Below are 14,856 nucleotides of genomic sequence, written 5' to 3' on the forward strand. Positions count from 1 at the left end.
GCCAGGGAGCTCACTGCCAACAAGAGTGACTCCTACATGCCAGAAAGAAAAAAAAACACTTTTAGGGATAATAAACTATGGAAGAAGAAAGAAAGGGGAAAAACAAACCAATATAATTCAAGCTCATGTCTGAAAAACTGAGGCCACTGTGAAATTTGTAACAATATAACATCCAATAAAATAAGGTAATAAAATATCATAATCACTTATAAGGGAAACCCATTACCCATTACTTTGAGATTCATATTAGTGTATTTATTGCCGTTTCACGTTTATTAATCACATGTAGGGTCCTGGTATCACATCAAGCCAGAGCTATGAGTAATTTAGCTCTAATATTCCTCGATCACCTCATCAGGGACTTGATGATTAGTTGATGAGATGAATCAGACATGACAAAGGAAAAGTGTGTATGTCTATGACGCTCCTAAACCATAGTTTTATAGGTTTTTACTTGTAGAAGAGAGAGGAAACTGAGGTATTTACTTACATGGGGATCATAAACTTCATATTACTTATACCTTAGACATGTGTTTTTCCCTCACAGGAAAACTATGTGTTCTGGTGTTCTCACGTGAGTCGGGTGTGTAATGTATGTCAGGGGCCCGGCGGCAATGCTGAGTTGTTAGGGTGTGCTTGAGAGAGAGAGAGAGAGAGAGAGAGAGAGAGAGAGAGAGAGAGAGAGAGAGAGAGGTGGAAACAGAAAGCAGAAAGATTTCCAGAGCTGGTGTAAAAGCTCTGGATCTTGGCCTTAATACCAATACTGGTGCATATACCACAAACATTATAAACCTCTTAAGAATTACATTGTCCTTTTAGAATGAACTGTTGTGTAAATGTTGAACATAAAGCTCAATGACTGCAAAAAAGTTATGGGGGTCAGTGTTTCTCATTCCTATAAGAAACTTCTAAGAATGAAACTACTGGTCTCCAGAGGAACATGAGCTGTTACTGTAAAGAAAATCACATTTAATTACAAGTAAAGAGGTGGGGCAAGGGGGTAGAGAGGGTGGGACCTGACTCGAATTAAACTGAGCGAGACAGATGAGAGACCGAGAGGGAGATGTGGCAAAAGGGTGGAGAGGTAGTGAAAATAAATTGGGGGAACCCAAGAGATAAGTGAGTGCATGTGTATGTATATGTGTGTATGTTTGTGTGTGTTTTTGTGCAGATGTCAGTACCCAGATTGCAATGCCTGTGAGAACATGTGGAGCTAATACAGTTTTACTTAAACACAACACAATGTATGAAGCACACATCCCAAAAACATGGCACATATGTTGATGAACGTTCCATTTTTGGGGGGGTTTTGACACATCAGTGTCAGAGTCATTTCAAATGACACATTAATTCAACATCATTGTTGATAACTAGTCATATACACAGTTGTCAAAGAAGCAACCCAATTAGGAGCAATTACTCTCACTGAAATACAGTTGCCTGCCCAGAGGGTGAATGTTCTCAACTAATGAATATCAGCTGTGGCCTGCTAAATGTGTGGGGCTCTGTGAATAGTTGCTCAACAGGCACAAAGATGGTAACAAACAGGCATTGATGCTGGTATGAGGTAAATATTGCACAAATGCTGTCTATGATAAATAATTAAATTGATTCAAAGCCTAGTCCTGCATTTTCATGCTCGGATGCTAGAGATTAGTTTCCTTCCAAAATCTAGGAACTCAAAACACCCTAATGCATCAACACCTCACTGCTATTTAATATATTTCTGAGAGTACTATGTATAGAGACATAACTATGCATAATAACACTCCCATGTCCCAGTTGTCTGTTCCAAAAAATAGAAGAAAAGGCAAATAGTATGCAAACATGTTCTGAAGGTAGAGGTACAAAACCACATCTTCAGAGGCAACTATTGGAGGAACCTTACCCTGACATGCAAAGACGTTCACAGGGGTGATTAACTTCAGAGCTGCCATAACATAGAATGATATTTGAGGAGAACATCTGAGAAAATTAGCATTAAGAGTGAGTCCTGCCTGCAATGTGTAAACAGGAGTCGGTGAGATACTGATGGATCCTAAGAGTACAAAGTAAACTTGTTGGCAGATGACACTTTTCAGAACTCACCGTCTTATGCTTTCATATGAAATCCTGGAGGGTGAGCCAGTACACCCCAACAAGTGCCAGTATCAGTAAGCAAAACACACAGGTAACAGGCTGGAACTAGTTCAACCAGGTATATTTTTGAACCCTCTGTCCAGGTCTTGCCTAGTCTCCATCTTTCTGTTTCACACATACACCTGACCATTCCTTTCTGCAGAAGTGTAGAGGATCTCAGCATGTGGCTACACCACTTCAGAAGGATTTAAAACAGTGGAGTCCCACACTGCTGTATTAAAATCCTGGTTAAGTGCAAACCCCCCTGTGGTATTATGAAACACGTGAAAATTTAGCTGCCTCACAAGACACCTAAAGACAGATAACATACGTGGAATGGTACAGAAGGAGGTATGATTTCTGCGAAAGAAAAATGCCTACACGTGCAGGCAGGTTAAGGACAAATATAAGACAAAAACACTTTGTCGTTTTCTTGTGATTATCGTCACCAACGTGCCATTTTTGAGGTATTGGTACAATGAGTGGTTCCGTGAAAACAGCAAAGAAATTATATTATTTTTATATATGTGTAGCAATGAAGCAATAAAACTGGAGAGGCATAAGCAAAGGGAGAGGATTCCATACTGAGACACACACAGCAAGGACACCATGCAGGGACTGTTGGATACAATGGATACATTTTCATCTTTTTAAAATACTGATCCATAAGACCAGACTGCAAAAAGTTCTGACCATGCATTCCTGCTTCCAGCCTCCCACTTGGATATTACCAACGTCTTGTTTATGGTATTGGTGCATAAAACTGTGAAAAGTTCCAAAACTGCAAATCCCTTGAAGACAACAGGCATTTCACCAATGTTTGGGTGCAGATTTTTTTGACAATTTTTTCATCCATTAAAGCAAACTATTATAAATATATTTTGGCTGTAAAGATGATGATACCATGTTCTAATGTATATTATCAGGGCTTCACATAGTCCTAAATCAGAAATGTTGATCAACCCAAATAAATAAAACAAACACAGCAGCATGTCAGGGTCAAGAAAAAAACCCATTTGACATATGGTTAAAACAGAAAGTATTTCCCATTTTTATGCTGCCATTTTGCATGTTATATCTTGTTACAGCCCTATGGGCAAATTTTGCAAATGATTTAATAGGATTTAAAACTTATACAGTGGTTATTCGTTTTTTTAATTTATACCTTTTCCAGGGTGGCGCTTATTTCTGCAGTCTCACAAGACACAACTGTACCATTTCACCAGTGAAACGAAGCAGACAAAAGGAATTGTTCCAAATTGACTAACATAGAGTACAGACTTGACCGAAGTATCTAAAAAAATGGCAGTAAAATAAAATGGCAGTTTTAAATCATCTTTCAATGACCAATTGCATTTCCACCATCAGTGAGGTACTCCTTTCTATCAAATGCTGTGGGTGGGAGACTGGAATGGATTTTGTTCAAGGCATAGTGAGAAAACTTTTTTGTAAGGTTACTATTAGTATCCCCTTCCAGACTGGAAAGTGTTAAAATTTTTCAAGTTAAGGATAGTTGCATATTATCTGTGCTGCCCAAGTTCAGACCCTTTAGCACTATGCAAATAAAGCTGCAACAAGTCCTTCCCAATATCACACCCACAGCATTTTATAGCCTGTAGTGGACAGTGAGACTGCAGAAGCAAACAGGGTTGTGACTACATTCACTTAGGCAAATCTGGAGCATGAGGAAATGCAAATGAGATGAGAGCTTGTTATTTTGTTTTTAATATATAAGGATTAAACAAGGGCAGCATGGTGGCGCAGCAGGTAGTGTCGCAGTCACACAGCTCCAGGGGCCTGGAGGTTGTGGGTTCGATTCCCCGCTCCGGGTGACTGTCTGTGAGGAGTTGGTGTGTTCTCCCCGTGTCCGCGTGGGTTTCCTCCGGGTGCTCCGGTTTCCTCCCACAGTCCAAAAACACACGTTGCAGGTGGATTGGCGACTCGAAAGTGTCCGTAGGTGTGAGTGTGTGAGTGAATGTGTCTGTGTTGCCCTGTGAAGGACTGGCGTCCCCTCCAGGGTGTATTCCCGCCTTGCGCCCAATGATTCCAGGTAGGCTCTGGACCCCCCGCGACCCTAAATTGGATAAACGGTTACAGATAATGGATGGATGGATTAAACAATTAAGACCATGTCAATTTGTTTTTTTTTCTTTTATATATTTAAATAATCAAAGTGTCAAAACTTTGCTTTTTCATTTTGACTTTAGCAGCAGTTGTACACCGAAAAATTACATTACATATTTTTATTTTAATTATGTCATTTTTTCGTTAATTTATTGTCTGTAACCGCTTATAAGGTTTAAGGTTGTGGTGGATCTGGAGTCTACCCAGAATCACTGGGCACAAGGCAGGAATACACCTTGCACAGAAATCCAGAGCACCACACTCACCTATGGATACGTTCCTATGGTCAATCCACCTATCAAACATGTATTCTTAGACTGTGGGAGGAAACCCACGAGGACACGGGGAGAACACATCAAAGCCCTCAAGACAGTGACCCCAGGCTCGAACCAACAACCCTAGTACCTGTTGAACCACTGTGCATGCACAGGGGAAATGCATTTTAAACGTACCCGAATTATCATTTTCAAATTCGCATTTGAATTTGAATTAAGTCTGGAATATGCTGCCATAGCTGTATTCTACTTACCACAAAATTAAAAGCAACTGAGTATTGCTGCTGCGTTATTCGTCATGGGAGGTGAAGCGGATTTCTTTTTTTGTCCCTGCACAGGAAAACCGTGGATTGCTCACATCTCCGCCCCGCCCCGGACGTCGCGTGACCAATAGCAATACTCCTCCGCATGGTGACGTCACACATCCCGCCCCTTACTAAAGAAGGAAACAAACAGACTGAAAGAAGAGAAGAGCGCAGAGAGAGAGAGAGAAAAGGGACGAGACAAGAGGGAATAAATTTATCGCTATCGTCGACACAAAGCCCTTGGAACAGAACAATCGCCCTCCTCCAAAACACGGGCTTTAACTCTCCTTAATCGACGCATTTAGACGTTAAAGATTCTCTGAGGTGAGTGTCGACGACGAATACAATGTTTTAATCCTTATTTAAAAGAAGGATGGATGTGAATGTCAAAGATAATATAGATTAACGACCTTTACGATGCTGCGTTACCATTACCCAAAACAGACAGTACAAATACACTGAGTAGATTTGATCTTGAGGCTAATTTTTGCTGTAGCTCATGACATTTTTCGACGGGGTGGTTCCTTTTATAAGCTGGTAAACAAAGTCTCTCCAACTTGTCAGCAGCACCATCACAAGCCCATGAACGTGACTTGCCTGGGCGAAGACCTGAGAAGGACAGGCGGCTCCAGCCTATAAACCTACCTTTTAAACCAGTTTAGGTGACTTATTTCTTCTCTAAGTACTTCTATTTAATGGCTTTGTCTTAAAATTATCCGCTTTATTATCCGGTTCGTCTTTAAAACCGTCCCGTGTTTTTAGCTTTTAGAGACTGAAAATGCGGCATGTTGAACATTTCGTAAAGATGTTAATCTCACACTAAGGGTCTGTCGCCTTTTGTTTTGGACTGTTCAGGACAAACAAAACGTTAGGCCATTTGTTTTTTTCCGTTATAAGCAATGTAGCAGTTTATCCACCCAGAGAACCCCTAAGCTAGCTTGACGAGACTAGCTTTTTGTTCGATGACATTATTCACTTTAACAGTTTGCCAGGTCGTGTTATAACACAGGACATTGTTTTTTCTTTTCTGAGGCGAAGAGGAAGTCGATGTAGCTATTGGCTATCAACGCTTAGACAAAGAAAATAAGGACGAAACTAACCTTGTATGGCTATGCTAGCGACACTCAACCTTTATGCTTTTAGATAGACTGTGCGTGGTGACTACATTGGATTTTACACCTACTGTTATAAGACTATACATTCGCAGTCTTATGGTTAGGTCGATTGGCCTTTTCTGACCAAGACAAGTTAAGCTAGACTGGTTAGAAACATTTTGTGTCACTTTTAACGACCTAACTTTGAGTTTTGTGTTGAACTTATTATGGATATTTCGGAATTTATATTTCTTCCACAACTTTATAGTTTAATCGTAATATGTAGAGTGGTCTTTTAGTCCAAGCTTAAACAAACTATTCACTCATTTGTTTTTAACAGTTTTTAACTTGCCATATCAGAAGTATTTTAGATTAGTAGAGGGCTGGAAGGCTTTCCATTTGGATGAGTAAGAAGTAGCTTGTTTGCTAACGTTATCTTCCGCTTCGACCAGTTTGTCCTGTAAATAAAGCCACGTAAATATCACCAGGTTGTGTTATTCGACAATTTAGTTTAATTTTCATACTTGTGGGGTTATTTTATATTCGGAGTCGAAGCTTTTCTCTTAAATATCCGATTCTCGTCCTACAAAAAGTTGCCTCACTTTGAGAAAACCGTTAGAGTCGTTTGTTCGTGTCACGCGTGGAAGCTCGCGTGAACTTTTCTTTGTGAACGTGGCACGCGCGACACAGAGTCCCCTTGTTCACTAACGGTTCCATACAATAATTAGCTCACACACACACACACACACACACACACACACACACACACACACCAAAGGTATGTGGACAACTGCTGCAACTTTTAACAAGCCACTGCAAAACTGTAGCTACATTTTCCTATTTCCATTTTTATATTGCCATAATTGATAACGCCTTAAAGCGTTATCAGCATGAGACAGATGCTTATAATATGCCTGGTGTTTGATGTGTAGATTTTTTTTATTTACTTAACTGTCACCGCTGACGTGTTTACATTTTTGTAATAATATGTCCAAATATATTGTTGATATGTATTCACCAACATAATTTCCTCCATGCTTTGCTTTACGCTATCCTTAGTGCAATCTGGTTGGAATTTATCCTCAAGCCTTTCTCCACAGAGAACAATCAGTTTTCTGTTGTGCTTTTGTGATTTCATCCAAAAACAGCTTTTATTAAATACTGTGTGATGTAACCTTAGAAAAGCATTAGCAACAGTTAAATGGTGCTCTGGCAGTATTTGTGACCACAGAACATACACACAAAGGGGATTGATGTTCATGTTAGACATTGGTACTTGACTTATCACGTTTGGGTCAAATGTGAAACGAGCAGAGACTCGTGTTTCCAGCACCCCCTCATATTACCTCAGCTGTGAAGCAACACACTTCTTAAGCTGCATTCCTGTTTTTTATAAACAGAGGTGGGTAGAGAAGTATAAAACCACACTCGGTGAAAGGTCTTGTTACCTTGGGTTGTTGTCATTGAAACAATGACTCAAGTAGAAGCATTTGTGACAAAAACAACCCAACACACCAACTGATCCCAAATGTATTGGCTGGAACACAATCATTCCAGCAGTTCGAAAGTCCAAAGCAGGGGGGATTTATGCCCCTCTAGATGATGCATGGCATTGGGCATGGTCACAATGCTCTTATGTGCAGGTTTGCTTAAGTCGCACATTCTGTTGGTCTGTTTTCTGTTTTTCTTTGTTGGTCTGTTTTTTTTCTTTCCACAATGTGTCATGTAATATTCCATGTTGTTTTATTATACCTTTAATTATAACAATTAATGGTTTACACTGTTAAAAATGATCCTAGTCATTCTCCACTACATATTCCAGAATTTGATTATAACCAGAACTTACCCAACTTCTTCTCCTTTACTTTTTCTGAATGGCACGTCATATCAACAGCAATGGCCCAGGAGACCAATCAGAGTCCAGTTCCTATCCTGTGCACTACGGGATGTGGTTTCTATGGCAACCCCAGGACGAATGGGATGTGTTCTGTGTGCTATAAGGAGCACCTGAGTAGACAGCAAAGTAGTGACCGCAGTCCTGTCAGCCCTCTGGGTAAGCCAAGACCCCCATGGGTCAGCTCAAATTTGCTGTACATTTGGGTGGAATTTTTTAAGATTTTCCAAGCACATTATATAACAAGTAAGAGTATTAGAATGTAGAAATAAACCTACAAAATATTTAATTTGGACTTTGGGCACAGACTTGTTCAGACTTATTTGCTGTTTTTGCAGCCACATTGTATTGTACCTATATCGTAGTGCTTTTGATTTTATGACAGTAGCAATCAGAATTGACAGCTGCTGCAATACAGTTTCTTTATAAATATTAGGTTAAGAAGAAAACAAAATCATTTGTAGTGTTGTGATATGAAATGTTTCACCGTAGAGAAACATAATCAGAATTGTTCACATTGGTGATGGTAAGAAGATACCTGAGGAGGGTAATGCCCCTAAAATACCTCTCAAAAACTCTTTGGCATGAAGTGATTTAAATCCCATTTATGGTGCAGTACATTGTAAGGCAAAATAGTCCCTAAAGTAAACTTATTTTTGTAGATGTATTATATTTTACTATTTTATACTAACTCAGATTTACTGGTGGTTGTCAGGAGTAAATAAAATAATTCTGTTGTAGACATGATGTTGTCTAGTTCCATTCACTACAAAGGTAAAAAAAAAGTCAGGTTCTTTTCAACAGACAATTTCAAACCTATCCATTCTGAATAATGTTGTTTATATCGCAGTAATTGTAAGTTATATAGAAATCCAATTCCTTTTTTGTACCTACACAGTAATATTGCGTCTCTTCTGTTTCAGACAAAGTCCATAACAGAATTATTCAACAATACGAAAGCCGCAGCGCTCCTAAAATTCCTGTCAGTAATGAAACTTAAGGAACACACATGACAAACTTAAATAGATGGCAGCCTTACATACATAAATGAAACGGTATTAGAAAATTAATCGCATCTTACTACCTTTTTTTGCCATGAATGTGGCCCTATGGGCAGATATGGCGTTAAATACTAACTAACTAAATAACTGGCTAATTCTTTTGTTGTGGCGAAGTGCCACTGTCCTGATTTGAGTGTGAGATGCAGTCCGGCTGTTAGTTCTGCTGTTTTGGAGCAATGTTTTTGAGTGATTTCTCTGGGGTTTTTTTTTTTTGGAACAGCAGGCAGTCCCTCTTCGGAGGCCTCGGCTATGCAGAGATTAGAAGCCAGTCTAAACAAAACAGAACCATCACCTCCAGCTAGCACAGAGTCAATGAGAGAGTAAGTTATGCTTCTTTCTAATACAACTTGGTGCAAAATTCTGAAGAAATTCCCCAATCTGTTATAAAGCACTTAAATATTTAATCTATGAGAGTAAGGTTCACCCCAACTTCAGATATCAAAAATTCCAGTTTGTGTCTATCCTTTCACTGTGAGAAGTCAGTATTGGTCTGAAAGCATGTGGAGTTGCTCAGGGTTAACGGGTTCCCTAAAGTTTGTTCACTCTTTTTAAAGGGAAGATAAACACAGAGAAGCAGAACCTCAATCTCCCCCATAAACATATGGAAATACCTTCGGAATAACTCTGTGAACTCAGTATGTGCATCGTTTATATGCAATGCTTGAAAATAGGATGATATTCATCATTTCTTCTTCCTCTTCCAGAGTCTTTCTGTGATTTCAGAGACAAAAACATCTCAGACCTAATGTGCAGGTCCACTATGTTAAAAATTGCTGCAGTTTGTTTTCCTCCAAAAATATTGGATGCTATGAGAATATTTGTTTATTTATCTGGGACAATGCACATAAATCAGCATTTCAGTTTCCACATCATAATTAGCTAATTTAATAAGCTAATTTACATCTGAAGTCAGCCTTAAGGCTGAACTTTGAATAAGTGCAAAAAAAAGGAAATATCTCTCACAATGGTAAAGGAAGCATCCTGCAAGTGATGCAACCTGTGATAAATCTAAAGAGTTGACACACATTCTGAAAAATGTACAATTTTACTTAGTGCTTTGACTGAGTACCTGGAATATATAATGTTATAATCATGTGTAGTTGGTTCTGTCTCCTCAAAACCAGTGCAGTTGAATAACCACCTTCAGATTGATGTATGATAATGCATGTGTGTTATTTATTTATTTATTTTACATCTGTTTTTGAAGATAAACATAAATTGAACTTTTTAAACCTAGGAAGCAAGTACACCTTTAATATTTGTTGAGTACAGAAAATAGAAAATAGTGGAGTACATTAAAATAAATGAAAAGAGAATAAGAATACAAAATATACAAATTTATACGCACAAATTATTTAAAACAATCAGCTAATGGGCGTTATATTGTTATGTAGTGGACTTGTACTGAAAATTGAGTGGCTAAATATTGAATTGAAAGGACACACCAGTTTGTCTTTAATCTGTGTTATTTAGGTTTATACGGCACTTGGCAGATGTTATCCGGAGATTTAAAGTTCTAATGATGTTACAGTTTTAGGTAAAGATAGCACTGAAACAGTTTCCTGCTTTGAAGGCAGTGGATTATATAGATATTCACATATGTAAACAGACAGGGAGAAATGTGGCACTGCTGATGGCTGATCATACAAAGGATGGTAAAATGTCCAACATCACACAAGTCATGGTTATGTAATGAAGTTTTAGTTCTGTTACAGTCATATTTGGGTCAGGTAATTGTCCTGTTATATGGTCCATTTAGTGTCCTGTTATGTTTCAATAGTGATGTTATTGTCATGTTCTAGTAAGCTAATAATCCTGTCATACAGTCATTTTAATGTCCTGTTATTGTCATGATATGGCAAGGAGCCATTGGTACGGGTGTGTGTGGAACTCAGCAGAAGTGTAAGACTTTGTGTCATTCTTACAGAAGCATGCCCATGGCCTCGTTGCCTGTAACACAACAGATGACAGAGATGAGCATCTCCAGAGAGGAGAAGAGTCCCCAGAAGTCTCCCACACCAGACTCTGTGGAACCAGGTAATTACAAGCCACTTCACTTTCCTTCTTCAGAGATACTGTCATTGTAAGACTGATTGCTGTAATATTACCCAAGTTTAAATTGGCTCTGGATTCTTCCAGGAAAGTAGACAAAGTAGAATGAAAACATCTCGATCAGAGAATTCCACTAAATTTTGATCTTGTCTGTGTTATTCAGGGGTTGACATGTAAAAACAGTCATTCAGCGTGGTTTAGTGCTTCAGTTAGAATTGTTCACAGGGGTGATGTATGGAACCAGACATCTGAAAAATGTCTGTTTTTCTGCTGTTTAGTTTGTCTTTCAGTCTGTACGTCTTTATTCTCTCTCTCTCTCTCTCTCTCTCTCTCTCATTCTTATTTTCATGTGTGGGTGTGTAAGGTCTGTGGTGGGCTGTGGTTTTGTGATATAACAGTCATCATTCTCTCAGCTCTGTGGGTTAAACTTCAGTCTGTTTTGTCTCCAAGGCGCAATGAACTCAAACACAGACTCAACCAATGTGAACTGAATTTCAGATGAAAGACAAATGATTAAAGGGAATCTTCAGCCCAGTCAAGGTGTGTGTATTGTGGAATTAATATTGTTTCTGCACTTCCTGTCTCTGCAGTGGTGACCCAACCTACTTCCTCCTACTTGCCAGTGACAGGAGCTCAGGTCAGCGATGACGGAAAGAGTCCAGACACATCCAAACCCAAAAAGAACCGCTGCTTCACCTGCCGCAAGAGGGTGGGATTGACAGGTAAGGGTCCTCCATGTTCTTTGTTAGTCAGGAGTAAGGAGTGTGGATATTTTAGAGATCATAATATTGGATTTTCTTAAAAGAACTTGCTGCAGTTAACAGATTGTACTCTTCTGGAAAGACTTAAGACTAGCTATTGCAGCATTGTGACCTTAGGCTCATGTGCAGCTTTCGTGATCCAGACGAAATAATCCAACATTAGTACCTGACCTAATTGATGATTTGTTGGCTGAATGCCATCAAATCCTCACCCCAGTTGTTCAGTAAGAAACATCTAGTTTAAAAATTTCCTAGTAGATTAGAAGTTGTTACTGCTGCAAAATGTAGGACAAACAGAAAAAGTTCAACATTGATGTTGGACAAGTGGCTTTTATATATTTTTCACTATTATGTGTATGCTTTCATAACCTTACAATATGTTATGTGTCTTGCCCAGGTTTTGACTGCAGATGTGGCAACCTTTTCTGCGGGATCCACAGGTATTCGGACAAACACAACTGCACATATGACTACAAGGCGGAAGCAGCTGCCAAGATCCGCAAGGAGAACCCCGTGGTGGTAGCAGACAAAATCCAGAGAATATAAACTCATTCATCTTCAAAGGGAGAGGGAGGGAAGGATAGAGGGACAAAGAATCATATGTGCCCGGAAGACAAGGAGAGGAGAAGAAAACAGCAATCCGCCAACATGAATAATAGACTTTTTCTATCACAACCCTAACTAAAGGTGGGGCTTGTAGGGAGGGGGGAGGGCACTGTCCAATGTGAGGATGATGCATGAATGATACTTGGTCTTACATCTTTATTAATTTTTTTTCCCTTTCAATGCGCTCTCTTATCTACAGTGGCATTTTAAGGGCAGTAGTATAATCTTAATTAACATATTTTGAGAATAAACCTAGTATTTCAAAAACAGAGGCAGTATGTGTAAAATTAAATAATATCATCTGGGAGGAATTGTATTTCGAAAATTTAAAAATATTATTATGGAAAATTGTTTATAGTATTTCAACTGTAAAGTCGTAAATGTCCAAACATGCTATTATTTCCAGACAAAAATCACAGTATTCACTAACATTCATTTGTTAAAATTCAAAATACTTTTACTGGAAAAACTTTTATGATTTTATTATTGAAATATAAAAATAAGACTTTATTCTCAAAATATTACTTTATATTTTAAATTAGTTTGTCCTTAAAATGCTGTCATAATTCTCTGCTACAGTGTGTGTGCTTGTCCACATATTTTTTAAAAATCTGTTTCCTAAAGCGTAGATCAGGACACCTTTCAGGAAATTGTTCTCTTTATTTTTGTTTTTGTTGTTTCAGCACATGACGCTTTGTGCCAAAATGTGGCCATATATCGTAGTGTAGCATGGGTGTGGACAGGCATTCGTTCAAACGTATGTACTCCAACATTGTGCCACATTTTCACACTTGGTATTTCTGCAAAAGGGGGTACTGTCCCAAATCCGTTAAGTTCTTGTTTGGGATCTATAGGCTGTTAATATATATCTTTTTTTTTTTTTACTTTTTTTTCTTGGTGTTTCACACAGCTTGAGGTCACAATGCTAGGCTATCAGTCCACCATTTATTTATTTTTTTTTTCTGTATAATTTCCGTACTGTGAACATGCTACTGTGATGTCCCACCATTTTCTTTTTCCACTGGAAAAAGGTTTAGTGGTCAGAATCCTCCTATTCAGCACATCCTTTACACTTGTTCTTGTTTTCACCTGGATTTTGTTTGCAGCCACAGTCTTCTGGTCTTTTTGCAAAGGTAGGATACTATGGGGTTTTGTTTTTTGGTTTTGTATTTTTTTTTCTTTTATTCTTTTGAGTGGAGTTAGTTGTTTGATTATTCGAGTGTGTATGAGAGTGTATGACAGGGAGAAAGAGTGTGTGTTTTGGCTGAAAACAGAAAACCTAAATTTCGGAAGGGAAAAGTTTTCAGTGGGGAGGAGGAATAATGTAATTTTAATGTGGAACGACTGCAATGTTTTCTCTTAAACAACAAAGCTATTCATATGTGTTGTGTTCACAAAAAAAAAATAGAATCTATACCCAAACACTTAATTCAGGCTAACACTTGGCTAGTTGCCTGAAGTACATATAGTGTGTTATTTGCATTGTGATTTGTGTTTTTTTTTTTTTTTTAAATCCATTGTTTTTCACATGCAATGTTCAGAATGACACACTTGTGAAAACAGTACATGATTTGAGCCTCAAAGAATATAAGTAAATGTTTTGAGTGCCTCCGTATTTACAAAACATTCTTTCCCACATTTTTATCAACATGGCATTTCAAACAGCATTAATGTATTTCTACTGAGTTCCTTCTACTGACATTGGAGATGCATATTTTTTTAGATGGAATTATTATCATTAATTATAGTTAATATAATAATATCACCCCTTAACAATTGCATTACCCCACCTCCCAGGGTAAAACCAGTCCACCCGAATATTACTTCATCCAGTCCTTGTTTAACTTTTGAAACACTGCAGTAGTATCAGCGATTTTGTGAATGATTGTGAATGAATACTTTTTTTTTGGGCAAGAAACCAATACCCAAATCCATTTGTATGTGCAGTTAGGTAGGTGTGTGTGTGTGTCTGGGAGTGAACAAGAAGATTATGTATTTGTTTGAGTTTTAAATTTCAGCTATTAGTTATATGCAAATTTGTACAAAAATAATTCCTACCATGTTCATATTTATGTCTTGCATTTAATCCTTTTACCTGGCATTAAAGCAAAATAGTATTGTAAATAAAACAAAAATGTACAGAAGGAAAAGAGACTGCTGCTGTGTTTAGTAATGCCCCTTATGCGTTTTCTTGCACAAAGCGGTCTGACCTAATAGAGGCTTTTGCCATTTGAGCCTGACTGACATTTGTTGATGCATTCATGCGTCTTTTACTGGTTTGAGTACCAAAGTGAGGTTTAACTCCTTGATTTTTATCTTCATTTATATTTACATCAATATGTTCATACTCAGAGGAAAAATGTTGCCTTCCAAAGAAAAAATGTTTATCTCCATTTTTGTCTCTATTTTAGTTAACTACATCAATTCAACACAACAGCTGTCCAAATAGAAATGCTCAAATCAGTGTGGAATATATATTTACATTGACATTTATAGAGAGTTAAGGCTTTTAATTCTGTTATAAAGTAACTATTTTGGAGACATTTTTACAGCGATTTACGTCATT

General features: G+C 38.1%; 1 protein-coding gene across 3 annotated transcripts; it reads left to right on the top strand.

Moving 5' to 3' along the window:
* Positions 1 to 4,803: 4,803 nt before the first annotated feature.
* Positions 4,804 to 14,429, top strand: LOC136678375 (AN1-type zinc finger protein 5-like). 3 transcript variants are annotated; one of them, XM_066656420.1, is made up of 7 exons: positions 4,804 to 5,146; positions 5,390 to 5,484; positions 7,811 to 7,969; positions 9,092 to 9,191; positions 10,799 to 10,908; positions 11,514 to 11,645; positions 12,082 to 14,429. In XM_066656420.1, exons 3-7 carry the CDS (start codon positions 7,813 to 7,815, stop codon positions 12,228 to 12,230), a joined length of 648 nt encoding a protein of 215 aa, XP_066512517.1. In that variant the 5' UTR covers positions 4,804 to 5,146; positions 5,390 to 5,484; positions 7,811 to 7,812; the 3' UTR covers positions 12,231 to 14,429. The 3 variants fall into 3 exon arrangements, with proteins under 3 accessions (XP_066512517.1, XP_066512516.1, XP_066512518.1); XM_066656419.1 differs by lacking the exon at positions 5,390 to 5,484; XM_066656421.1 differs by lacking the exon at positions 5,390 to 5,484 and having other exon boundaries at positions 9,095 to 9,191.
* Positions 14,430 to 14,856: the final 427 nt, after the last annotated feature.

The sequence above is a fragment of the Hoplias malabaricus genome, chromosome Y (genome assembly GCF_029633855.1).
Source record: "Hoplias malabaricus isolate fHopMal1 chromosome Y, fHopMal1.hap1, whole genome shotgun sequence".
NCBI lineage: Eukaryota > Metazoa > Chordata > Actinopteri > Characiformes > Erythrinidae > Hoplias > Hoplias malabaricus.